General features: G+C 37.5%; 1 protein-coding gene across 4 annotated transcripts in view; it reads right to left on the reverse strand.

Moving 5' to 3' along the window:
- mid2.L (midline 2 L homeolog) overlaps positions 1-27,455 on the reverse strand; it is a 191,309-nt gene that overhangs the window by 53,034 nt on the left and 110,820 nt on the right. For all 4 annotated transcript variants that reach the window (XM_041571881.1, XM_041571880.1, NM_001190884.1 and 1 more), the window contains 2 exon segments: positions 13,485-13,646; positions 1,784-1,991 (listed from right to left, as the gene is read on the reverse strand). In XM_041571881.1, coding sequence (XP_041427815.1) covers positions 1,784-1,991; positions 13,485-13,646 — 370 coding nt within the window.

The raw sequence follows: 27,455 nt of genomic DNA on the forward strand, positions 1-27,455 counted from the left end.
CCTAGTCTCAGGTTCAAAAGGTTACATAACTGCAAGGGTTATTTTACTCCAGAGGTCCTCAGGTGTTTCTGTCCACTGGAGCCTAATTCAAACGTATAAAATACTACTGCCTAAAAAAGCCTCTGAATTATGAAAACTCACATATTTGTGTTCCACTGCAGGAAAAATCCCTACTGCCCAGATTGCAAGTACTTCAGAACATCTAGGGGCAGATTTATTAAGGTTCGACTTGTGTTTTCCATGAAAATTCAAGTATTCAAGTTGTATTTTTTGTTCAAAACTCACATTTTCGGGTTTAAAAAAAACCTAGAATTTTTCAAGTTTATTTTTAAAAAACCTTGAATTTTCAAGATTTATCATAACCCGACCCTGGAAATAGCTAAAATCCGAAAATACGCCATCTAAAACCTGTCAAGGTCATGTAAGAGTCAATGATAGAGGCACCTTGAACCATTTGAAGATGTTAACAGGCTGCATGATGTTCGATTTTATTTCGGAGGGTTTTGCCAGACAACTCGATTGATTTGAGCAATTCGGGTTTTTCCAGCGGAAAACTAGATTAATTCGAGTTTTGGGTTTCAGGATTCTAACTCGCACAATCAAGTTTTTCCTATTCAAGTTTTTTCTTAAATAACAAACCATTCGAGTTGTGAGTTCATTTAAGGTTTAAAAAACTTTAACACTCAACGTTTCATAAATAACCCCCCTAAAGTGAGGTTGTTGGAAGTAATCGAATGAGGTGGGGAACAGCTCTTGTTAGGGATTACTGTTTTTCATAGATGAATGTCTGGGACACCCAATGATTAGGATTACTGCTAAAGTAACTTTAGTACCTATTTTGGTTTTGGAAGAGGCCTATACAGGTATGGGATCCATGAAACCTGTTGCAGAAAGCTCCAAATTACTGGAAGGCCTTCTCCCATAGACTCCATTTTATCCAAATAATCCAAACTTTTAAAAATGATTTTCTTTTTTTCTCTGTGATAATAAAACTAAGACATAATAAAGCCTATAGGGTTTACTTAATGTTTAGTCTAGTAGACTTAAGGTATAAAGATCCAAATTACTGAAAGATCCCTTTTACGGAAAACCCCATATCCTGAGCATTCTGAATAACGGGTCCCATACCTGTATTACATATATGATTAAGTATACTTTAATTGATGAATTCTCACAACTCACATACGTTTTTCTTCTTGTTGTGGTTTACCTACCGCATACCAGTTGATCTTATGCCAGGATTATGGTAGGATAAGCTAGACAGGGAGATGCCAGTCATAAGTAGTTTACACTTATATGGGCTAAAGCACCCTAATTATTTTACATTCATACCATTGTGACTTACTGAGGGCAGATAATGTACATATTTGTTTGTGTTCCTAATTCTTCTGTATATGCATGCAATCATTGTTTTTTAATACAGGTATGGGACCTGTTATCCAGAATGCTTGGGACCTGGAGTTTGCCGGATAACGGATCTCTCGTAATTTGGATCTTCATACCTTTAGTCTACTAGGGAATCAACCCAATAATCTGGTTTTGCTTCCAATAAGGATTAATTATAGCTTAATTTGGATCAAGTACAAGCTACTGTTTTATCATTGCAGAGAAAAAGGGAATTTTAACAATTTGGGTTATTTGGATAAAATGGAGTCTATGGGCTTTCCATAATTTTGGGCTTTCTGGATAATGGGTTTCCAGATAACGGATCACATACCTGTATATCAAAATGTGTTAACTTTGTGTGGTATATAAAAAAAGTTCTACTTTATAATGAACTCACCAAGTGGAATTTCCTACAGCCACCTCCCAGTAGTGGCACCCGCTGTCAATGAAGATGTTCCCTGTGGCTCCGTAACAACCAGTTCCGCTGAACCTTTCAGGCGTGTGGCTCTTCTTCAGAGAACTCTCCTCCTTTTCCATCTGCATTCCGTCATTGGATATTTTCAGCTTCTTGTGAGCATATTTAGGATCAAGCTTAAAGGGCTGGCCTGCAAAGAGAAGTCAGTTAATCTTAAATCTTACTTAAATGCTACTGACATTTTAGGACCAAGATGATTTTTGATAGTTTGGTTGGCTGTATTGTTAACGTCTTTAATACAAGAGAAATGCAGTACTGCCTCTGCAGATTGTCAACTGCGGAACTGATAAAAAATTGATCTGAAAAAAAAAAAAAAAAAAAAGGCAAGGCTACAGGATTTTGTGCCAAATAAATTGGCACTTTATCAGAGCCATATGTCTTGTATTCCTCAAGCTAAAACTACACCCCTCCCTCCCCATTAACTCTTTCCCTGATTGGCTGGACAGCATGCGGTATTCCTTCCACCTAAATAATCTAATCAGTGTCAGACTGGGATGCCAGGGGCCCACCAGAAAACCTAAGGCTGAAGGCCCACTTTCCAAACTATTATACCTCCTCTCATCACTCATTCTTTTTATTCTCTTAGTCTTTTTTCTCTACATATTATACTCTATTCTTTCATTATTAAGCCTATTTGTTTCCATAAAGAAATAGGGAATGACCATAAAATAGGCAAAATGGTTAGAAACAAGAGTCCACCGGGAGTTTTCCTGGTATTCCGGTGGGCCAGTCTGAATCTAATTGTGGTTACTTTATTCAAAACTAAAATCCATGCAAAAATATAGGACTTGTTATCCAGAATGCTTGGGACCTGAGGTTTTCCAGATAAGGGATATTTTTGTAATTTGGATCTGCCTACCTAAAGTCTACTATAAAATCATGTAAACATTAAATAAACTTAATAGGCTTGTTATGACTCCAATACATCTTTGTTGGGGTCAAGTAAAACCTACTGTTTTATTATTAAAGAGAAAAAGGAAATAATTTTTAAAAATTTTAATTATTTGGATAAAATTGAGTCTGTAGGAGTTGGCCTTCCCGTAATGCAGAGCTTTCTGGATAATGGGGTTCTGGAAAATGGAACTTATTGGAAAAAATGATGTACCACCTAATGAAAAATTAGAAAAGAAGGCTATTGGTCACCTTGTGATCTGTAAAAAGACACTCGGCTTCAAGAGATTTCAGAATCACTTCAAATATCCCAAAAATTTTATAACAGGCATATATATTGTTCTTCAACACTATATATATATATATATATATATATATATATATATATATATATATATATATATATATATAATATCAAAACAGGGGGGTTGTGGGAGCACTCTAAAGGCTTTAAAGTATATATATATATAAGTATAATAAATGCTATTGCATATGTACCCAAAACAGGGGTTATTTTGTTACAAAGTTATGATCATAAAATTGATAAGCCATCATACCACGTCAAGGTAAACCCTTGTATATTTAGCCAGGAGCTGTGGCATAGCTTCAGTGGTCGTAGCACCCCATACCCCCCCTTTAAACTAGTGGTGATCCTATGCTTTTAAAATTGGGCGTTTGTTTTGGGAATATCTCTCCTTTAAAAGCCTGATTGCTGGCTGGGGAGGATTTAGCCCTCAGTGAAAAAACAGCGTTCAACGGACATTGATTACAGGTAATGCTAAAATGCACATAAAATATAAAACAAGTTAGGGACCGCCATTCGGGGTTTACCTTGACGTGGTATGGTGGCTTATCAATTTTATGATCATAACTTTGTAACAAAATAACCCCTGTTTTGGGTACATATGCAATAGCATTTATTATACTTATATATATATACTTTAAAGCCTTTAGAGTGCTCCCACAACCCCCCTGTTTTGATATTATATATATATATATATATATATATATATAATTACACACAAATCCACAGGGAGCTGTATAAATTTGCCTGGGTGCACGATCAAAAACCTCTCAAAACACTTGCAAAGAAGATCAGCACTTCACAGGTCTTAAAAAATAAACTTCATTTATTTAGCAACAGAATGACGTTTCGGGTAACTCCTCAGCCTTTCTCAAAGTGAATATATACAGGGTTCTCACCCTGACGAAGATTCCTGAGAGAGAGAGAGCGAGAAGGATGAAGTTTGCACTCACAGGTCTTACAAAAAGTTTTCAAGTGTTTATTGAATCATAAAAACAACTAACGTTTCGGCTAGCACTCTAGCCTTTCTCGAAGTGCAAGCTTCATCCTTCTCTCTACCTCTACTTTTTGGGCTTGTTGCACCCAGGCAAATACAACCGTTTTACGAGTTGTGCTGGCTTCCAGAACACTCACTCACTCACACTCACTCTCTCTGTCTGTCTCTCTCTCTATATATAGTATTCAAAATGGACCAGCACTCCAATAGACTTCAAACAAATGTGTTTATTGAGTCATCACTCGTGTAACCAAGGTTTCGGCCCTCATTAGGGCCTTTATCATCCTTGATAAAGGCCCCAATGAGGGCCAAAACATTGGTTACACGAGTGATGACTCAATAAACACATTTGTTTGAAGACTATTGGAGTGCTGGTCCATTTTGAATACTACATAATACTTCTTTGACCAACATTGAAACCCAACAGTGAATAATGTAATAAGAGTGCGGGTACGTTTGGACTATATATATATATAGAACATGCAGAATTTCCACAAATGGCATTCCATTACTAGTTTCAAAGCAGTTCCTCAATCTGTATCTATTGCTGAGACCTATCTAATTATCAGTCTGAAAGGGCGCTTATAAACACAACCAAATTGCTTTTCTATTGATTCCAAAGAAGACCACGTCTGAGTTTCTTTGTTTACACTTTGTAATGTCTAACAAAATCAAATGTTTACTCATTTTAATGGCTGACAACATGAGCCGTAGATAATTGACTTAGAAGAACAATCTATCCGTTGTATTTCTTGGAAACTTTGGAAGTGATTTATCCTTATCTCTGTTGCTAATTATATTAGCTGATGGTGAAGCTTCAGTAAGGAAGCCTTCATTGTGTGGTCTTCAATGAATACAGCCCAGGTACTGTATGTATGATTAAAGGAACATTAAACAGGGTGCTCCGCTTTTAAATTAATACATTTTCTATATTGAATAGAACTGTACTGCTGCCTTTAATTAAAATTTTCTGAATTAAGTAAATAGGGCAAGAACAATAATTACCTGGTGTAATTTTGTAGAGGCCATAAGCAAATGTAGGGGGTAGTTGAAAGATGAAAAAACAGTTCTGCTAACTGATCGATCCATAAGACACACCAGATAACATTCATTATTTAAACATTGAATATCTTCCTTAATGACCTGCTCCTTCAAAAAAAAAAAAACACCCATTGCTCCCTGCTTGGGCACCTTGGTCAATAATTGTTATTCAAGAACCTCCAGTCTGGAAAATACAAGTGGCCTCTGCCTCCACCAGAGCCAACTTAGAATACAGTTTTTTTTTTATAATAGTTCAATTCTTCTACGACATGTGGACCAGATCATCTTTCTGTCATTATCTTTGTTTCTGGAATTTTACCTAAATGGGTGGTTCACCTTCAAGGTAACTTTTAGTATATTGAGAGGCAAATACTAAGTAACTTTTTAATTGGTCTTCATTATTTCCTTTTTATAGTTTTTGAATTAATTTGCTGCCTTCTTCTGCGACTTTCCAGCTTTCAAATGGGGGTCACTGACCCTATCTAAAAACAAATGCTCTGTAAGGCTACACATTTTTTTTTTATTTTTTTTTTAACAAACCAAGTTTATTAAGTATATCCGAATAACATCAGTATGACACAGGTAGGTAATGCAAAGTCATATTATAAGTGAATACAGTACAATCAATGATAGCAGGTACAACATACAAATTATAAACCTCAGCTAATCTAACACCTTGCTGTGTCTACCTTGTGTATTGGGTAAGTGGGTTGTTAGATGGTATAGGAGTTCGTATATGCGACGAGTTACTCACCCACTTGCCGCAAGTACTTAAACTTGTACCTTAAACTAACAGGGAGGGATTTTGATACCTGCTTACTCTAACTAAAGAATATGTGAGAATCAGTGGTACTTTGTGTGGTTCCTTGCTTCGCTGTACCATCTGAGGTGGACCTTCTAGTAGATTACAAAGGGGTTATCTAAGAATAGGTACACATTTATTGTTCTTGCTACTTTTTATTACTAATCTTTCTATTCAGGCCTCTCCTATTCATATTCCAGTCTCTTATTCAAATTAATGAATGGTTGCTATAGTAAATTGTACCCTAGCAACCAGATTGCTGAAATTGCAAACTGGAGAGCTGTTGAATAAAAGGCTAAATAACCCAAATAAAAAAACATGAAAACAATTGCAAATTATCCCAGAATATCACTCCCTACATCATACTAAAAGTTCATTTAAAAGTGAACAACCCCTACATTAGCCTTCCTTTACTCTATGTTTTGAATTATTTGCCTTCTTATTTTGACTCTTTCCAGCTTTCAAATAAGGGGTCACTGACCCCAATTAAAAAAACAAATGCTCTGTAAGGCTATATATGTACAATTATTGCTACTTTTTGTAACTCATCTTTCTATTCAGGCCTCTCCTATTCATATTCCAGCCTGTTATTGCAATCATTGCATGGTTGTCAGAGGCGCTGCTGCCATGAAGCAAGTTGAGAAACTTGCCTCAGGTGGCAACAGCACCAATGTTACCGGGGGGGGGGGGCAAAAAGCCACTTCTAGTAACTTTTAGGGTCAAAAGAGTCAAAACTGTCAAATTTGAATTGTGAATTATCCAATCTCTATTCAAGTTTTAATTCAAATTTCGAGATTTATTATACGCTTGCCCTTTAAGAACCAAATTCGACTATTCGCCACCTTAAAAGGGGAACTATTTTGAAAATGAAAATTTATATAAGCTTCATCATACTGAAATAAGAACCTTTCTAAATATTATCAATTAACAATTCTGCATTGTTTCTGAAATAATCAAGTTTATCTTCACTATCCCTCTCTCGGCATCTGTTTCTTTTCAGTCTCTCTTCGTGCAGCAGTTGGGTGTCCTTTCCTAGCAGATGTAACATAGTAAGTAAGGTTGAAAAAAGACACACGTCCATTAAGTTCAACTGCTAGTTGATCCAGAGGAAGGCAAAAAAAAACATCTGAAGCCTCCCCAATTTGCCTCAGATGGGGTAAATTCTTTCCTGACTCCAAAATGGCAATTGGACTAGTCCCTGGACCAACTTGTACTATGAGCTATCTCCCATAACCCTGTATTCCCTCACTTGCTAAAAAACCAACCAACACCTTCTTAAAGCTATCTAATGTATCAGCCTGTACAACTATAAAAAACCCCTTCCCAATATTTAAGCGGAACCTCTTTTCTTCTAATCGGAATAGGTGACCTAGTGTCAGCTGGAAGGACCTACTGGTAAATAAAGCATTAGAGAGATTATCATACGATCCCCTTATATATTAATACAGTTATCATATCACCCCTTAAGCGCCTCTTCTCCAACGTGAACATCCCCAATTTGGCCAGTCTTTCCTCATAGCTAAGATTTTCCATACCTTTTACCAGCTTACTTCCCCTTCTCTGTACCCTCTCTAATACAATAATGTCCTGTTTGAGCGATGGAGACCAAAACTGTACAGCATATTCTAGATGGGGCCTTCCAAGTGCTCTATACAGTGGAAGAATGACCCCCTCCTCCCGTGACTCTATGCCCATTTTAATACAGCTCAAGACCTTATTTGCCCTTGATGCTGGTGACTGGCATTGCTTGCTACAGCCAAGTTTATCATCTACAAGGACTCCAAGGTCCTTTTCCATAATGGATTTGCCTAGTGCAGTCCCATTAAGAGTATAAGTGGCTTGGATATTCTTACATCCCAGGTGCATGACTTTACATTTATCAACATTGAATCTCATTTGCCACTTAGCTGCCCAGATTGCCAGTTTGTCAAGATCCTGTTGCAAGGATGCCACATTCTGGATGGAATTAATTGGGCTGGATAGTTTTGTGTCATCTGCAAACACTGATATATTACTTACAATAAGTCCCCCCTAAGTCATTAATGAACGAGTTAAATAAAAGTGGAACCTGTACCGAGCCCTGAGGGACCCCACTAAGAACCTTACTCCAAGTAGAGAATGTACCATTAACAACCACCCTCTGTACCCGATCCTGTAGCCAGTTTCCTATCCATGTGCAAACGACTTCATTAAGCCCAACAGACCTTAGTTTAGAAAGCAGTCGTTTGTGGGGCACAGTATCAAACGCTTTGGCAAAATCCTAATAGATCACGTCTACTGCCCCCCACTGTCCAGCATCTTACTTACCTCATCATAAAAAGCAATCAAATTTGTCTGACATGACCTATCCTTCATAAAGCCATGCTGATTGCTGCTCATAATGCCATTCACTAGGACACAATTTTGAATGTGATCCCTTAACAAGCCTTCAAATAATTTGCCCACCACAGATGTCAAACTTACTGGCCTATAATTGCCAGGCTGAGATCGTAATCCCTTTTTAAATATTGGAATAACATCAGCTTTTCTTCAATCCATAGGTACCATACCAGATGAAAGTGAATCTGAGAAAATCAGAAATAGGGGCTGGTCTAAAACTGAACTAAGCTCTCTTAGAACCCAGGGGTGTATGCCATCAGGCCCTGGAGCCTTGATTACATTCATTTTTATTAAAGCTTTATGAATCATATCCTGAGTCAGCCACTGACTAGATTGAGCTGAGCCATTAGTGCAGCTATAAAGTGAGCCTTGGAACTCAGACTCCTCTATTGTATACACTGAAGAAAAGAACTGATTTAGCACATTTGCCTTTTCTGTATAACTTACAATCATACTGGTACCATTATTTAATGTAGCAATGCTCTCAACCTGCATCTTTTTACTATTAATATATTTAAAAAACTTTTTAGGGTTAGTTTTCACCTCCACCACAATTAACTCTTCATTTCCTTTCTTTGCCTTCCGGATTGCTGATTTACAACATTTATTACAGTGTTTATATTCATTAAATGCAGCTTCTGTCCCAACAGATTTGTAGTTTTTAAATGCCTTTCTCTTCTTTCTTTCTTTACTTCTGCATTAAGCCATGTGTTAGAGTTCACTCAAATAACTGATTCCAGTACAAACAAAATCTAACAAAATGACTGCCTTTTGCACAAATCCTGCATGAATAGAATGAGCTCTAATACATATTAAGCAAAAGGAACCCCCCTATAAGATATATTGGACCTAACTATCAATGACTATTTGACACCCAACTGCTGCATGAAGAGAAAATAAAGAGAAATAGATGCTGAGAGAGGAATAGTGAAGATGAACTTTATTATTTCAGAAACTGTACATGATTTGTAATTGAATGTATTTAGAAAGTTTCTTATTTCAGTATGCTGAAATTTATAATACATTTTCGTGATAGTTCCCCGATAAAACTGCTAAATTGCTGTATAAGTCAATGGGAGAGGTCCAGGGATCAATTTGGTGATGTTTGCATCCTTCCTGAAATTCAAGTTATTTAAATTTGAATCGAGTTTTTCTAATTCAAACCGAATTTGATTTGAGTTTTCGGTTCGATTCAATTACTCCGAGCTGAGAAAATTTTATCAACAAATTTCGATTGCCTTCAACCCTCAGATGCCCCCCATAGAAGCACCTCTCCAAGTAAGCTTTTCTAAGAGGGTATAATGCATGATGGTCTTCAGCAATCAATATGTGTCTCTTATACACCTTTCCAGCCTTCCCTCGCCTCTTCAATGGGAAACCTTAGTAGGCAGGACCCAATAGTGTTGATGTGTGATATATAAGGAAAGGGTTAATGGTTGGATCAGTAGGTGGAATACAGATGCAGAAGTATACAGCCTCTTGCAAACACAAAAAAGAAGGTAACATCTGATGCCATTAAATATATTTCAGGAGAAGTACAATGGAAAGGAATAACAAGAAGAAATTATAAAGAAATGGCAATGCACATGTTGGTGGAAGAGATAACAGACAAAAGAAACTCCAATAAGAAGTGTATGATAAGAGAGATTATCTATATTATCTGCAATAAAGGATGCTGCCTTATTGTTAAATAAATGGCTAAATCCTATTATGTAGTTAGTGTATACAATACATGCCAAAACTAAAAAGGAAAAGAAAATCGCCATTAGCTGCAGTCAGATAAATCTATTGCCATCTAAAGATACAGCCTCGTTGCTAAATGGACCTGCACGCTCTGCATTTGCCTTGTCAGGCCTCTGATTTGAAATCCTTATTGAGTGTTGAGGCTTTTACAGACGGCTATTATTGTCGTTCTGGTGGGAAGGAAAATGCGTGCATGCGTGCCACCATTCAGTAGATACAAGGGCAGAATCATTTCCTCACCTGGAGAGATAGAATTACATTAAAAAGTTCTTGCAAATAGCTCTTCTATCTCTCTCTCTCTTACTAGTGTCGGGAAATTTTTTTTTTTTTTAAATAGAAAATTCACAACCTCTCTGAGCTGATTTGGTGGGGCTGAATTGTTCTGATATGTCAATAGGTATTTAACAGGCCAGATAAAACATGAAGGGAAATGTGTTCATTTGTGGAGGATAAAGTCCTAAAGTGTGCTGCATATTTTTATGTCATTGCTATTTAAAGGACAGAAGTGGCAAGATGCTTGGTTATATATTTACCTTAATCAGGTTATTCTTAGCACAGATACTGTATATATATATATATATATATATATATATATATATATATATATAAACAGATCCGGCCTGGTGCACTCCCAACCAACTTGGTCCAATGCCTGGGTGCAGGCTTCCACAAAATTATATATACAAATATTAACAAACCGCACTCCAGGGTCTTTGTCCTCTGTGCAAAAAGGTGAGACTTTATTTCAACGTTTCGGAAACGTTGAAATAAAGTCTCACCTTTTTGCACAGAGGACAAAGACCCTGGAGTGCGGTTTGTTAATATTTGTATATATATATATATATATATATATATATATATATATATATATATATATATATATATATATATATATATATTCTCACAAAACTGGAGCACTCATGCATACAAAAACAGCTGCCTGGGTGCAGTATTCAAAAATTATGTAAACCCAAATACTGTACAAAAACCGCACTCACAGGACTTTATAAAGGTGTAAAAAAGATCTGTTTATTTCTTTACGACGTTTCGGCTTCTATTAATGAAGCCTTTCTCAAGACACCACTTGAGAAAGGCTTCAGTAATAGAAGCCTGATATGTCAATAGGTATTTAACAGGCCAGATAAAACATGAAGGGAAATGTGTTCATTTGCTATTCATTGCTATTTAAAGGACAGAAGTGGCAAGATGCTTGGTTATATATTTACCTTAATCAGGTTATTCTTAGCACAGATACTGTGCTAAGAATAACCTAGAAGCCTGATATGTCAATAGGTATTTAACAGGCCAGATAAAACATGAAGGGAAATGTGTTCATTTGTGGAGGATAAAGTCCTAAAGTGTGCTGCATATTTTTATGTCATTGCTATTTAAAGGACAGAAGTGGCAAGATGCTTGGTTATATATTTACCTTAATCAGGTTATTCTTAGCACAGATACTGTATATATATATATATATATATATATATATATATATATATATATATATATATATATATATATTCTCACAAAACTGGAGCACTCGTGCATACAAAAACAGCTGCCTGGGTGCAGTATTCAAAAATTATGTAAACCCAAATACTGTACAAAAACCGCACTCACAGGACTTTATAAAGGTGTAAAAAAGATCTGTTTATTTCTTTACGACGTTTCGGCTTCTATTAATGAAGCCTTTCTCAAGACACCACTTGAGAAAGGCTTCAGTAATAGAAGCCGAAACGTCGTAAAGAAATAAACAGATCTTTTTTGCACCTTTATAAAGTCCTGTGAGTGTGGTTTTTGTACAGTATTTTGGTTTATATATATATATATATATATATATATATATATATATATAATATATATATATATATATATATATATATATATATATATATATATATATATATATACACACAGTGATATCATTAGAGGCAGAGAAAAAGACATAAACAGGGCCATAAGAAGTATCATTGTGATAAAAGACAATTACAGGCTACGGTATAGTACCTGTTATTCAGAATGCTCGGGCCTAGAGGTTTTCCAGATCTTTCCGTAATTTGGATCTCCATACCTTAAGTCTGCTAAAAATCTTTTAAACGTTGATTAAAACCAATAGGCTGAATTTACTTCCAATAAGGATTAATTATATCTTAGTTGGGATCAAGTAAAAGGAACTGTTTTATTATTACAGAGAAAAGAGAATTTATTTGTAAATGTTTGAATCATTTGATTAAAATGGAATGCAAGGGGGTTGCCTTCCCACAATTGCGAAACATTCTGGAAAACAGGTTTTCAAATAACAGATCCTATTCCCGAATAGGGTTATGCAATAATAGATGCAACATTTGCCCAGTTTTAGGTTAAGGATGCACCTAATCCAGGAGCCTTTTTCATCAGTATTGTACTCAGGCAAATTTAAGTACACAGCAAACCAAATCTGAACACTAAGTGGTCTATTTACTAAACCTCAATTTTTTCTGGTCGAGTTTTTACAGGGGAAAATCTCGAATTTTTAGCGGAAAAAAAAACTTTAATTTTTCGAGTTTTATTATACCACGAAGCAGGTTGTACGATTTTGTCGAGGCTTTTCCCGCACTGACTTTTTCTAGCTGATTTTTTGATATATGAAGTAGATTCTTGGATGGGAGTTAGGTCGACTTTAATTTCATACAAAACATGGGAAAAATTTGAGTAAATACCCCCCTAAAAGAAGTACAACAATTTTAACTATAGAAAATTTTTTGCATGTTTTTTAAATCAATCAGAACACTGATTTGGATATGCAAATTAGGGCTCGGATTCAGTTTGCAATTTCTCCAAATCCTGTACAAAAGATTCAGTATTCAGCTGAATCCCAAAAAAAAAAGAAGTGGATTCAGTGCATTTTCAATCAGTATTGCTCACCACTATCAGTATTGTTCACTGCTAATGGGTTACTAGAGCAGTAGCAAACTTTACACCTTTGATTACATTACTCCATATTTCTTTGGTCATATAGGTAAAGAAATACATTTCGTCTAAGATCCAGTAGTTTTGTCTGTCAATCTGTCAATCAGTGCTATTGATATTATTCTTTATTTCTATAGCACAAACATATTCCACATCACGGTACAGCAAATATACATCATTCTCATGAATTCATTCACCTGCCCCTGTGGAGCTTACACTTTTCCCTCGTGGGACTTATAAGACACATAAGTGTTAAGGGACATTGTTAAATGTTACAAGGCCTACCAGTCTGGGGTGCAACCAGCCAAACAGGAATTGTGCTTTTAGTAGTAGGGGCAACTTCCTATGTAATATGTAGTAAGAGGTGCATTTATGGCAGTATATTTATCACCCTGTAGCACAGTTCTACAAGAACATGAGTTAATTATTCTTATGTAAATATGTCTCTACAGATGTTCCATAGTCATTCTAGGATTTAACACTGATGCCAGGTTCTTCTAACTCATAAGATACTTACTGTTAGTCTTCAGTCTTGCAGGATCACTGTGCCTGCTGCCAGCCTGGTTAATGGCTTTGACCAGGAAAATGTACCGTGTGCCGCTCTGGAGCCCATGTACAGTGTAATGGTTCTGCTTGATGTTAGGTACAATCATCCAACTGTCCATTGAACTGTACAGACCTGAAAAATATAAGAAAAGATAAGATATGAGAACAATTTAATGACCTTTGTTTTCCTGTTACAGAATTAGCAAATCTACCATCACCAAGCCAAGCACAATCAAGAACCATTTTTTATAATAGTAGCCATACATAGTTGGCAGTCATTTTGAGGTTCAGAAAATGACCCTTGCAGCCGTCACATAACTTGCTCGAAAAGGAATCCATTCACAGTACATGTATAGAGTCTAGTATCCAGAATGCTCAGAACCAAGGGTTTTTGGATAAGTAGTCTTTCACCATACCTTAAAGGGATCCTGTCATCAGAAAACATATTTTTTTCCCAGCTGACTTGGGGCAGCTGGGAAATTGACAATATGTCTAGCCCCATGTCAGATTTCAAAATTGAATATAAAAAAATCTGTTTGTGCTCTTTTGAGAAATGGATTTCAGTGCAGAATTCTGCTGGAGCAGCACTATTAACTGATGCATTTTTTTAAAAAAAAAATTTCCCATGACAGTATCCCTTTAAAGGTCACCTTTTGTCAAAATATATTATACCCAACCAAAAGTGCAGGCTAATAGAGCACATACTCTGGTTAGGGGTAACAGCAGCTTTTTTTTTTTAAAAAAAAAATTGCCCCCTGCCAACGCTAGGACCCTCGCACCTGGAGGGAGCTCCAGGAGCGAACAGCCATGTCGTTCAAAAAATGGACGCCAGGCACCAAAAACGAACGATGGCGCAGTTTCGCAAAATTTTCGCCGTTTCACGAATTTCACGGGAAATTTGCAAATTTGTCGGTGAAGCGAAACACCCCAAATTCGCCCATCACTATTGATGATTCCTTAAGTAGATAGGGCAATAGAATTGCTGAAACTAATAACACATACATTGACTTCACATATACAACATACTAGAAATACCCAAGCTGCAAAATATATATTAGCCAGTAAAACTCTGAACCTGAGCTGTAGATATGCACAGCCAATTAAATGTAGATGGCAGTAGAGGTTAATTGGGGGGTATATAATCCTAAAATCCCATTAAGCAGATTTTGGTCTTCACTACTGAAATACTGTTAATTAAAAGGAACATACTATGAATCAGATTTATTCCAATCCCTGAAGTAGAAAGATTTTCTAGGCTGTATAACCATTTATAGAGGAAGATCACACTAGACATTTTTTTTTAATACAGATTAGTTCAAATTGACCTTTGGCTCAATACATTGGTGATGGCCACCTTATATTAGATTACTATTTGTATCACTTTCATTACTATTTTACCAGTCCATGTGTTTTTCACTCCAAAATGGTTTGTATATCCATCTTACCATGAATACTGGCAGCTGGTAGGGCCTGCTATAACAAATTCTTCACTGTATGGTGCCTACATTTTTTTTATAATTATAATGTGCTGTCAGGGAAATTACTACATAACAGATTTGGGTTTAGATGTGGTCATATATAGAAACTGGTGCATCGATAGCAACTGGTGGGAGACAAATATCAGCTTTGTAAAGCAAACATTCACAAAACAATGATTAAAAAAGATGAATAGTTTCTCAAACAGACAGAACAAACCTATAATATACAGCACCCTTCTACTGACACAGCCCTAGCAGCTCTAATTAGTCAGACAGGTTTTATGCTTCCATATACCAATGCATAATATATTCACCGTAAAGGAGGTGCTGAATAGAACAGGAATTATACAGTGACAGGAAACTGCCAACATAAAACATGGATTTGATAGTAAAAAAAATAAAATTACACAATATATTATTATTACAGACAAAAGCTCAGCACAACGTGAACCATGTCTAGCTTCAAACATCTCAGGAAATTGTATTTTAAATTCACAGACTGGTTGTCGTTCTTATATTTTCCCTTAACTCTGAAATAAATGTAAGAAAAGCCAACAAGACTTGGATGCCAGTAACATATTCCATTTTGAAAACTTATACAAGTATGGGACCTGTTATCCAGAATACTCGGGACTTGGGGTTTTCCGGATTATAGGTCTTACTGCAATTTGGATCTTCATACCTTAAGTCTACTAGAAACTCCTGTAAATATTAAATAAACCCAATAGGCTGGTTTTGCTTCCAATAAGGATTAATTATATCTTAGTTGGGATCAAGGACCAACTGTATTATTAATACAGAGAAAATGGAAATCTTTTTTATTTTAAATTGGATGATTTGGATAAAATGGAGTCTATGGGAAATTGCCTTCTTGTCATTCTGAGCTTACTGAATAACGGGTTTCCATACCTGTAACAGTAAACTTGGTTGATAAACAAAAGACTGGAGTAGACAAATAGTGAATCAGATCTTAATCATTAATAGATTCATGCAGCAAAGCAGCTTTGAATTCATATATAAACAGATATTTATATTTATATAAAGCAAAATTAGTTTCTACAACCTCTGAGCAACCTTCCAAGATCATTATGGTATTTTAATCTATAAATGTATCACAACCTGGATTTCTAAAGAAAAACAGCAAAGTGGAGAGGTGTCAGGGCGTTTTGTTGCTCAGCAGATCTATACACTCAATTTCTAGTTCTATATATGGCCTGCATCTCACAAAAAGGTGCATCTGAGTGACCCCCAAGAACAGCTTGACCCTTGATTCATGGCCCCAGAATTGTAAATGGGTGGTATATGTAATTAGGTATTGAAGGACGCTAACAGAATGCTAAAACCAGTCAGCAATGAGAGATGTTGCATGACCAGGAATGCTGAGCATCCAACTAGAAGAATTGTTTATGTACACTGTACTTGGTCCCAACAGGTAGCTTGCTACAACACAAATTATAGTAGGTCATAAAGGTATAGGACCTATTAACCAGAATGTTTTGGACCTGAGGTTTTCCAAATAAAGGGTCTTTCTGTAATTTGGATCACCATACATTGTCTTCTAAAAATTGTGTAAATATTAAATAATCTTCTCGTTAATTTATTATAAGGCAGAGACAATGTAATAGGCTTTAGTACAATAGAGAAAGACATATAGACCATGTGACAGACAACTACAAATAAGTACACTGCATTGCTATATAATTCTCTAAACCAGATTAAAGGGATACTGTCATGGGAAAACATGTTTTTTTCAAAATGCATCACTTAATAGTGCTGCTCCATCAGAATTCTGCACTGAAATCTATTTTTCAAAAGAGCAAACCGATTTTTTATGGGAAAGCCATCTCCCACAGACTTCATTTTAATCACATACAGTATTTATCAAATATTAAAAAATGTTGCCTTCATCACTACAGCAGCCTTTAACACTTTGTTATGGAGAAAATCCAGAACATGTAGCTAAGAAGGGGATTTATACTCCAGCAATGCAGTGTACTTATTTGTAGTTGTCTCACACTTGGTCTATAGGTCTCTCTCTTTTATAATGCTATTTTGTCACATATTGTACTAAAGCCTATTACATTGGCTCTGCCTTATAATAAATTAATGAGAAGATCACTGGCTTCCTGCTAGAATAGATTATTGTTCTTTATTCCTCTATAGAAGGATTTTAGCATCTGAAAGGAAAATACCTTTCCTCTAATTGAGACAACTCCAGTTCAGGACTTGTCTCCAGGGTTAAACGTCGGACAAGTCAGGATAAAAGGCCCCTCGCTGTGATCAGCACAGATGAGAATGTTACTGTATGTGCAGCTGTTTATTGCCAGCTCAAATCCAGTTATTAAAAGGATTGTAGAAAGGCCTCTGGGAGTCCATAAGTAAAGCGACTTGATGGATGTCTCTGAAGTGCATGAGGTTTTGATCAATGAAAAGGTCAGACAATGCGAGACACAAGTGCCATATTTACGGAATAATTGGCCAGTCCAACATGTGTTAGAATGATATTAATACACAATGGCCTATGCTTATGGAGAGGCAGCAAACTCGCGGCTGATGGGTATAAAAATGGAGAATCACCGATTTGGTTCAATAATGGCAAAAACGCAGTACGAATATGGCATACATTATCCAGAAACCCATTATCCAGAGAGTTCCCAATTATGGGAAAGCCATCTCCCACAGACTTCATTTTAATCACCTATTATTCAAACATTTAAAAATGATTTTTATATTTTTTTTTTTTTGCTATAATGATACAACAGTACCTTGTACTTGATCTCAACTAAGCTATAATGAATCCTTATGGGAGGAAAAACAATCCTATTGGGTCCATTTGATATTTCAATTATTTTTTAGTAGACTTAAGGTGTGGAGATCCAAATTATGGAAAGATCTATTATCCGGAAACCCCCAGGTCCCGAGCTTTCTGGATAATCCCATACCTGTACAATGTTTTGGCTAGCAGTGCCTTCGTCAAGCACTCGATGTTACAGAGATTGAGGGGCTACTGGAGTCTGACATCGCAGGGAGTTGTTGATTTCATATATCACTATATTTAATCTTAATTTTTTTGCTGCATGTCTCTTCCACCCACCCTGAACCTGCTGCCCTAGGCACTTACTTATGAGTGCCATTATTGAACTGCTTACAGAGTAGTTGAAGGTTTCTGTCAATAATATCATGTTGCCCACTGAATTATTTGCTGGCTGCGTCTCTCTCTTTTCTTTAATTTCCTTCACCTTTCTTATCTTTCCTACTCCACTACTTTATCTGATTAAGTCCTCGTCACGCTGCGTGAGTGGAATTACAATGGTAGAACTTGACACGAGTACAAAAGTCCCTTTTGAAATATTCTTTTTTCCCCCCACATTTTTCTGACATGTTTATTTTGATGATAATGTAGAGATGCACAAAAGGTGCCAAGGGATCAGGTGAGTACCAATTACATCACTCCGGGGGCAATAGACTGATCCAAACTAATTGCTAATTGGTTGCTTTGGTAACCACCGTGATTTAGAAAGGAAGGACACATACAGTAAGGTTTCTATGGATATGATCTCAAAGAAGAAGATAGAGGTCTGCTGTCACTTGCGAAGGAGCAGCTCCTTCTGTTTCTCTAGGTACAGGGATGGTCTAAATCAAAACACGGAATGCAGCATGAAAGCTCATCCAGTCTCAGCTCGCTGCTCTGGGGAAGAAGAAGGCAGTGGAGTGAAACCCGTCAGGGCTTTCATGGCACCATACAATAACTTTTTCTCCTGGCAAACCGCGTTTTAACCTTTTATGGGCTGCATTTCAAGCTTTCACGTATTATCTTCAGAGCAGAGGCACACAAAAGAAATTTGAAGGAACAATTTTTACTTTGGAAATAAAAAAAAAAATCATGTGTACCATTCTTTTTGTGAGCAGCGACAGGAAAGAAGAAAAGTGAAATAAATCTATCTAGTACAGACAAGAGTTACTAGAAATGTCTGATAATGCTGGTATTAAAGGGGTGGGTCACCAATAAATTTACTTTTACTATGTTATAGAACAATCAATTCTAACTTCTTAATCGGTCTTCATTCTTTATCGTTTTTAAATGTTTTCTTTTGACTCTTTCCAGCTGTCAAATGGGGGTCACTGACCCCCATCTTAAATCAAATGCTCTGTTAAGCTACAAATGTATTATTGTCACTCATCTTTCTATTTAGACCATCTACAATATACACATTCCAGTTTCTTATTCAAATCAATGCAGGGTTGCTAGGGTAATTTAAACCCTAGCAACCAGATTGCTGAAATTGCAAACTGGAGAGCTGCTGAACAAGAATATAAATAACTCAAAAACCACAAATAAAAAAAAATGAAAACCATTTGCAACTTGTCAGAATATAACGCTCTACCTCATAATAAAAGTTAATTTAAAGGTGAACAACCAATTTAATGCGATGCCATAAACCTTTCTCTCCCTGCAACAGTGACCCATTCAGTGAAGGACTGAGCATTAGAGAAATGGGACAATTTACCTTGTGCACTTTTCCCCTACAATTTTTGTCTGTATGTTACCTACTTAGACTGTAAGCTCTACAGGACAGGGACCTCATTCCTACTGTTTCTCTTACCGCATAGCACTGAAGCTTTGTGTCCTTATATGAGCTCTGTGCACTGTGTATATTTATTGTATGTATTATGACTTGTCCTCCCTGTGTGCACTTTTATTTCATGTAATTTTATACATTATATTGTACCTTTATGCATTGAATGGTTCTGCGACTCCTTAAAGCAATACTGACATGTTCCTGTAAAAATCGCACGTGTCCGTTTTAAAAAGGTGCTGCACGTTAAATATTTACATCAAAAGCCCCCCAAAGCCCTGTGAAATTTCATAGGCTGGAGTCCTGTTTTCATTGCGCCCCCCCAGCCCATCGTGACTGAAACAACCGCAAAAGATCCATTAGCAGTGTCAGAGAGTTGGCTTCACGAAGGTTTGCGGGGCTAGGGGCGGCTTCTGGGGCTATTGGATGTAAATATTTAGAGTGCAGCACCTCTTTGATACAAACACATTCCTATGAGTTTTATATAATATATGATTTTTTTATAATATATTGTAATATTTTTATATACAGTATACATATATCAGAGATACAATATTACAGACACAGGATCTATCATCTGGAAACCCTTTATCCAAACAGCAATGCATCTTCTAGTTCAGCAGGTGACAGATGACAGCACCACGTGACTAATAGTCATAATAATAATACCAATAATAAAGCTTGCATGAACCAATGCTGAAGGCTAAACATAACAATCCCACAATGACACTGTATGTTCAAATGTTTTAGAAGCTTTAAAAGAGAAAAAAGGCCTAACACACTGGGGGGTACTTTATAAGGCACCTCCCACTTACTAAACATCTCTGCCTTTATAACTGGTGCCACTTCTTCTTTAAAAGTAAAAGGTACATTCCACATGTCATTTTCTCCCCTACTGCTGATTCAAGGTGCAGAAAGATCTAATAAAAATGCTGTAATGAGCATGTGCCCACCCAGGGCATCAAGACAGATACCAGGAATAAAAGGCTCACTGTTTTAGACTTTCATCCACCTTTAAGACAATACAAAAATACTCATTCTCTGGAAAATTCATGGTCCCAAATGTTATAAGGGTGCCATACCTGTACCAACAGAAACGTGTTTATTTCTGTTCTACTATCTAACCTAATAAAAATTCCCAAGGTAACTAATGCATTAGTGTCAATTATTCAAGGAGGCTGAAACAATGAATAATAATCATGCTTCTGAAAAGCAAGATAATGCAATAATCATTTAAAGATTCCTTTTCAAATAGACTTTCTTGTCACTCTCCCATCCATGTGCTCTTCATTCCTTTTTTTTAATTTGGTTCCAGGAGTATGCTCCCTTCATCAGAGAAAGCGAAAATTCGCTGTAAATTAGACAGGCAGGTTTTGCATACCAAATCAAGAACTGGCATTATGGCATAAAAGCCCAGATAATTCTGGATTTGAAAATTGGACTGTGGAAAAATGACATGCAAATGTTATCTGCTTTGTGCCACCAGCATGGTAACATAATGCTAGCTGAAAATCCTCATAACTGCACTGAATTTTGCCTAAATATCCTCATGTTACAAAGAGGATTTATTCTTTTCAGAGCAATAGAAAAAAAAATGTTTGCTCTTTTTTTTTGTCCTCCAAAATCTCTCCATAGGACTCCCAAGTACAGAAACCTGGCCAATCCTTCTAGTAGAGAGCTCTAATAAAACAGAATAGACTGTGGTGCTAGAAATATGCCAGCTACACACAGTTTATCAGGCTCTGTGAGAGAAAGAGGATATTTGCATATTGCTATCAAAAATACTTGGTGCAGACAAGTCCTGCAATATCTTTGGTTTTTATATGTTACTGTCTAAATAGGTTGTAGTTATACATATACTCTAAATGATCAAAGGACTTGGACACCTTTTAAAAGTATCCAGACACTCCATCTAAAATTGAGTTGGAACACTCAGGCAGTTTGATGAAAGACTGGGTTTGGCAGATGCCAGGAGAACACTACCTTCCTGAATGCATAACGCCGACGGTAAAATTCAGCGGAGGTGGACTGTTTTGGGCTGGGGTCCATGGTTCCGGTGAAAGCAAAAAGGCTACAGCGCACATAAGTCTATGGGGACAACTCTTTATTGTTTCAGCACAGTAATGCCTCACAAACAAAGCAATACCCATACAGAATGTATATGCTGAGATCGGGAGGGAAGAACTTGGCCTGTACAGAGTCCAGACCTCAAGTAAAAAAAACATCAGTTGGATGAATTGCAACTGTAACTCAGGCTTAAGGTGGCCATACACGGGCCGATAAAAGCTGCCGACAGACTGTGTCGGCAGCTTATTGGCCCGTGTATGGGGGCCCACGACGGGCTTCCCCGATAGAGATCTGGCCGAAAGTCGGCCAGATCTCGATCGGATGGGTTTAAAAATCCCGTCGGATCGCGGCCGCATCTGTTCGTTGATGCGGTCCCGCGATCCGATCGCCCGTTTGCCGAATGCTAGGATCCGATCGTTGGGCCCTAGGGCCCACGATCGGATCTGCCCGATATTGCCCACCTCAAGGTGGGCATATCGGAGGGAGATCCGCTCGTTTGGCGACATCGCCAAACGAGCGGATGTATCCATGTATGGGGACCTTTAATCACCAACATCAAGGCCCAACCTCACTAAAGCTTTAGAGAAAAGCCTTCCTAGATATTTGGAGGCTATTATAGCTGCAAGGAGAGAACCAGCTTTACACAATATACTTCCTTATAATTTTGCCCATATAGTTGGTTTCCTGTCTTCATCTTCTCTCTTCCCTTTTGTTTTCTAGATGGACTACAGGAGTAATTTGAAGACATACATATATGGGCAAGCTAGACCAATGTGATTATTTGTTCTGCAAGAAATAATCTGTAAGATCAAGAAACAATTATTTGTTCACTAACAGAAGGGGTGGGGTTGTTGGAGCAACCTACCGACATATGCCTTGCCCAAATTCTTCTTGTGAATGTGATGACAATGTTATAGACAAATCTTCCTTAGGCCAATTGCACTTTATTTGCATTTGTGAAATATAAATTTATTTCTCCCTGCTTTGTATTTTCCAAATTAACTAGCAGTCTCCTAGGTAGCCCATTGACTAACCCAGCCCTCATATGAGAGGTCAAATCAGTTCTAATATAAATAAATATTATAGTATTGCCTGCATTACAAAATCCATCTGAGATTCAGAACAAATACAATTGCATTTCCCTGCAGCTACAAACAATATTGCTCTATATAATGTTTCACATGGCAGTGTCTCCAGGGTGACGCATTGAATGTGATTTGGAAATAAATCCGGTTAGTCCAATACTGGATCATGTAAGAGCTGCAAGCAATATAGCCTGAATTAATAATAGAACATTACAATAGTGGTGCAAGCTGCAACATGAAAACAATTTTGCAGAAAAATTAAATACATATAATTTCATCCATTTTTTTACATCCTGCCACATCAAGTAATGTGTAGATGGAGCAAGTTTTATTGGTTCTATTAGTGCCTTCCATTACATGAAACCCCAAGAAAAGAGCTAGGCAGTCTTCTTACCTGAGGCAGGGCAGCACTTATAGTGGACTAAAACCATGACTTCAGCCAATAAAGTAGATGCATGCTGCCCTGCATTTTTACATAAATTGCTACTTTAGCTATGCCATGACTTTAGTTTTAAGGGTAAAATACTGTATTATTTACAGTCAAACCCCGACTGTATGTTTTCTACGGGACCAGAAAATAAATGAGGGTAGATAAATCAGGGTGTGAGTTTATTTTGAATCAATGTCCTGCAAGGAAAGTGGAAGCCTATTTATCAACGGTCTCATTTTAGTGGTTTTTCAAACCACGACTAAACTCACTTTCGCTGAAAATGTCATGAAATGTATTAAAAAGATCTGAACTGAAAATGCATGAAAGGGAAAAGACACAAAACTGATACTTTTTCAACTTGGCACGCAATAACTATGATTTTTTTATTCATATTGTCACACAAAAACCCAAAAACCTCTAAAACCCATCATAGAAAGGGATTCTGAAATGGACATCTGCCATTGACTACATGATTTCAACAGGTTTTAGCGGCGGTATTTTCAGATTTGGAATTGTTTTGAAGCATAACAAATGTAGGAAAAGTCAGGCTTTTTTTTCCCCGCAACTTTTTTTTTTATTTTTGGAGTCAAAAAGTCTGACCCAAAAAAGGTACGGTTTAATCAATTGTTAATTATTGTCATGCCCTTTACTGCTCATTTGCTGAGCACTTGCACCTAAGGCATAGCTGTATTCTGTACCTCTCCACAGAGCAGCTGGTAATTCCAGGATTCCTTTGCTGCTAGGGTGGCCACCTTTTCTGGAAAGAATACCGGCCTTCCTATACATTTCTCTTTTTTCCCTATTTATTACATTGGGATTAACTGTTATTTTTACCAGCCAGATGGCAACCCTATTTGCACCCTGTGCTCTAGAGGGCTCCGTAATTCTGCATCTCCTTGTGCGAGTGTGCACGCATTAGCTAAGATATAATTAATCCTCAATGGAGGCAAAACCAGCCTATTGGGTTTATTTAATGTTTACATGATTTTCTATTAGACGTAAGGTATGAGGATAAATATAACAGAAAGATCCGTTATCTGGAAAAACCTAGGTTTTGAGCACTCTGGATACCAGGTAACATACTTGAACAAACATCCAATTGCTTAAAAGTTACAGAATCATATAAAAAGTCTTGCACAGTTCTAAGGCTAATAGAACACAAGGGCATATTCTTGGCCAGCGGAGAGGCACCCAGGTGGAAACCAACTGATACCAGAGTGACAAGCTGCACAGCAGGACATGGGTGCTTTTCTGAAGTGAATAGGCACCCTTTGACACCGAGCTACTAAATGCAAGTTGCTGGGCTGTGCTAAATACAAAACAACTGAATTTTTTTAAAGCTTTCCCCAATTTTTTTCACATGATCTGGTAACCTCACCTTGCAATGACAGATTGTGACGGGGGAGAAAAAAGCCGGCAAATGAGCTTTCAGTCTGGGAAAAGGTGTTGTTACAAATTCATTTAATAATGATCCTGAATCTGTCACTTAGCAAACAACCGGGGAGGGAAGCTGGCTCTGACTGAGAGAGAGGGAAATTGACTATGAATTTTGTTACAGAAAAACCAAGCATACAGAAGCCCTATAGAGTGAGTGTGGAACAGGTAGAATGGAAAGGGGCATGACAGAGTTAGGTAAAGAGAGTGGGGTAACAGGCAAGAAAGTATGGGAGTTGTATGGGAGTTGAAGTATAGAAGCAGCAAGGAAAAAGGTGGAAAGGACTTAATGTTTTAATAGAGGAGATGAAAGTGTGGGAACCTTTCTAACCTCATGACTGCACGGGAGCAGTCAGTGTTCCCCTCCCACCCGCCTTGTAGGGATGGTTTGGACATAGAGTCGCAGCTCTGGCATGGTGGGGCTGCCCTACTGGGTAGCCAAAAATAGGGCTGTAGTGTTAAGGTGAGGTTGGTGTCGGATAGGCCTGGGACTAGGCTTAGGGGATGGAGGCACAGTAAGAGAGGAAATAGCTGGTGGAGGCTTAGCCTTAGGCTGGAGAACAGGTTGGTTAAGAGGGGTACGGTTAATTTATTGTAAGATGTTGTTAATTGTTATATGCAGCCTTCGGTGGCTAGTGTTTTAAAATGTAAACATGCTATTCATTTGTTATAATAATGTTGGACTGTTGTGGTGGTTAATTTATCGTAAACTTGTGTAATGTGAAGTAATGAATCAAACTGATTCAAAATATCCCTGTATGGCTGGCACCCAGTACTATCAGCAGAACCACCTTGGGGGTTGGGGGTAATGTGAGACTGCTGTCCCAGGCCCAGTGAAATTTTGATCATATTGGACACATAGCCAGTAACGTAACTTGCCACTGATGGGCCTGGGTGAAGGATGTGCACCAGGGCTCAGACAACGCTAATTCACTAACATGCAAAGTTGCGTCCAGGGCGCCGAAGGCAAGTCTGGCGCAAGAGTTAACGTTCAGTAAAATCTGCATCTTAAACTGGCCATAGACGCACAGATCCTATCGTACGAATCAAGGATTCGTACGATTTTCGGATTGTGTGTAGAGAGTGCCGACATCTTTGTCCGGCGGAGATCGGTCGTTTGGTCAATCAGACAGGTTTGATTTTGACCCGACCTCTCCCGCCGGAGACCATTGTGCATCACAATCGGATTGTTTGGCCATACGGCCGAACGTTCAAATTAACCCCGATATAGCCATGCTCATTAATGGCATATTGGGGAAAGATCCACTCGTTTGGCGATGTTGCCAAACGAGCGGATTTTTCATCTATGGAAACCTTTAGTGAATTTGCGCCAGTACCGAAATTATGTCACACTGTCGAATATTCACCAGCGTTAGTCACTTCGCCCTTTAGTAAATTTGCCCCCTGGTATTTACGCCACTACAAGGTGCATAAGTTAGCAACCGGCCCACCCAAACAACCAGCCAATATCTGTCCGAAAAGCGAGCAGATGTCGATCAGGCAGGTTTGATTACTTGTTGCATCAAGGACCACATGTGTAACCATAATAATGCCTAACTCTGTCCTTAAATAAAATTGCTGTATTTAAAGGGGCAGTTAAAATTTTAATTGAATTTTACTATGATGAAAAAGGCTATAAGAGGAAGAATAGGAAAGCAATATGGCTTCAGGTCATACACAGGCCAATAAAAGCTAGGGATTCTGTACATAGGCCTGTCTGTCTTAGGTCTCCTGCACCAACCAACTTTGGGTTTTTGGCTCACTGTATGCCCATACTCCCCTGGAGGCTGTCTTGTGCAAACTATGTAGAATCCAAAATTGATCCCCAAAACAACCTGCCAACCAGACATGACATAAATCCTTATGCAATGTCAACTCACACCCCCATTCATGCTCCATGAATCTGGACCATTGGTAGGTATACCTCTCTGGCCAGTCATGGTCCCTTGAAAGGACTCCCCCTGATGGCAGAATTGGCACACCAGTCTTTTTTATTTATTTTTTATTTTAACACTAAATCCCTTCAAAGCATTCTCATGTCATAGATATACAGTAGTTCCTAACTAGCTGAAACATTTCCCAGATTTTAGTACAATTCCAGGTCATCAGCTTCACCCGACACATATGCCACAGAAGAGAAGAATCTCTAATGACACAGAAAGAATGGGTTGCTGTAACTGGAACAGATTCTTTTCCAGGGGGCACAAACCATATGCCACTAAATAATAAGTACATAAAAATGATGAAAACAGCTGGTCCCTATTTAGTCTTCGGAAAAAAGTTGAACAAAAAACTGTTCAGGTAACATGTTTGTATTGAATGGAATCTCATGAGAGAATTTTCCCAAAAAAACATGAGATTAGTTCTCAAAAATACCTATATTTGCCTTATATAGCAGTTCTATTGCATAGGCATAAAATAAACTGGAAAAAAATGTTCTCATAATGATCTGATAGCTAAGTGCACAGCAGAAGTATAATATGGAAGATGTCACACAGCCAGCCACCGCGTGATAAATCCCAGCTGTATTTCTGTTGCGTTTATGCACAGATGACTCATGGGATGCTCCTATCTGAGTGAGGAACACAAATGGCGGAAGCAAGATAGCTGCAAGAGAATGTGGGAGATCATTTTTATATCAGACATTTACAGTATACAAAATATAAACTATATTTATTAGTATTATTTTGGAACTTTCTAGGAAAGTCCAAAAAATATAGGCAAAACTGAAGGTGGTGAACTTACGGGGTTTGAATAAATATGGGGACAAGGATCTTGCACATACAAAATAAAATAAACATTAAACACAAAGAACCCTTGCAACATAATTGACATAAGGCTGGAAAGTCTATGAAATGGGCCAGATATCTT

Source organism: Xenopus laevis, chromosome 8L (genome assembly GCF_017654675.1).
Source record: "Xenopus laevis strain J_2021 chromosome 8L, Xenopus_laevis_v10.1, whole genome shotgun sequence".
NCBI lineage: Eukaryota > Metazoa > Chordata > Amphibia > Anura > Pipidae > Xenopus > Xenopus laevis.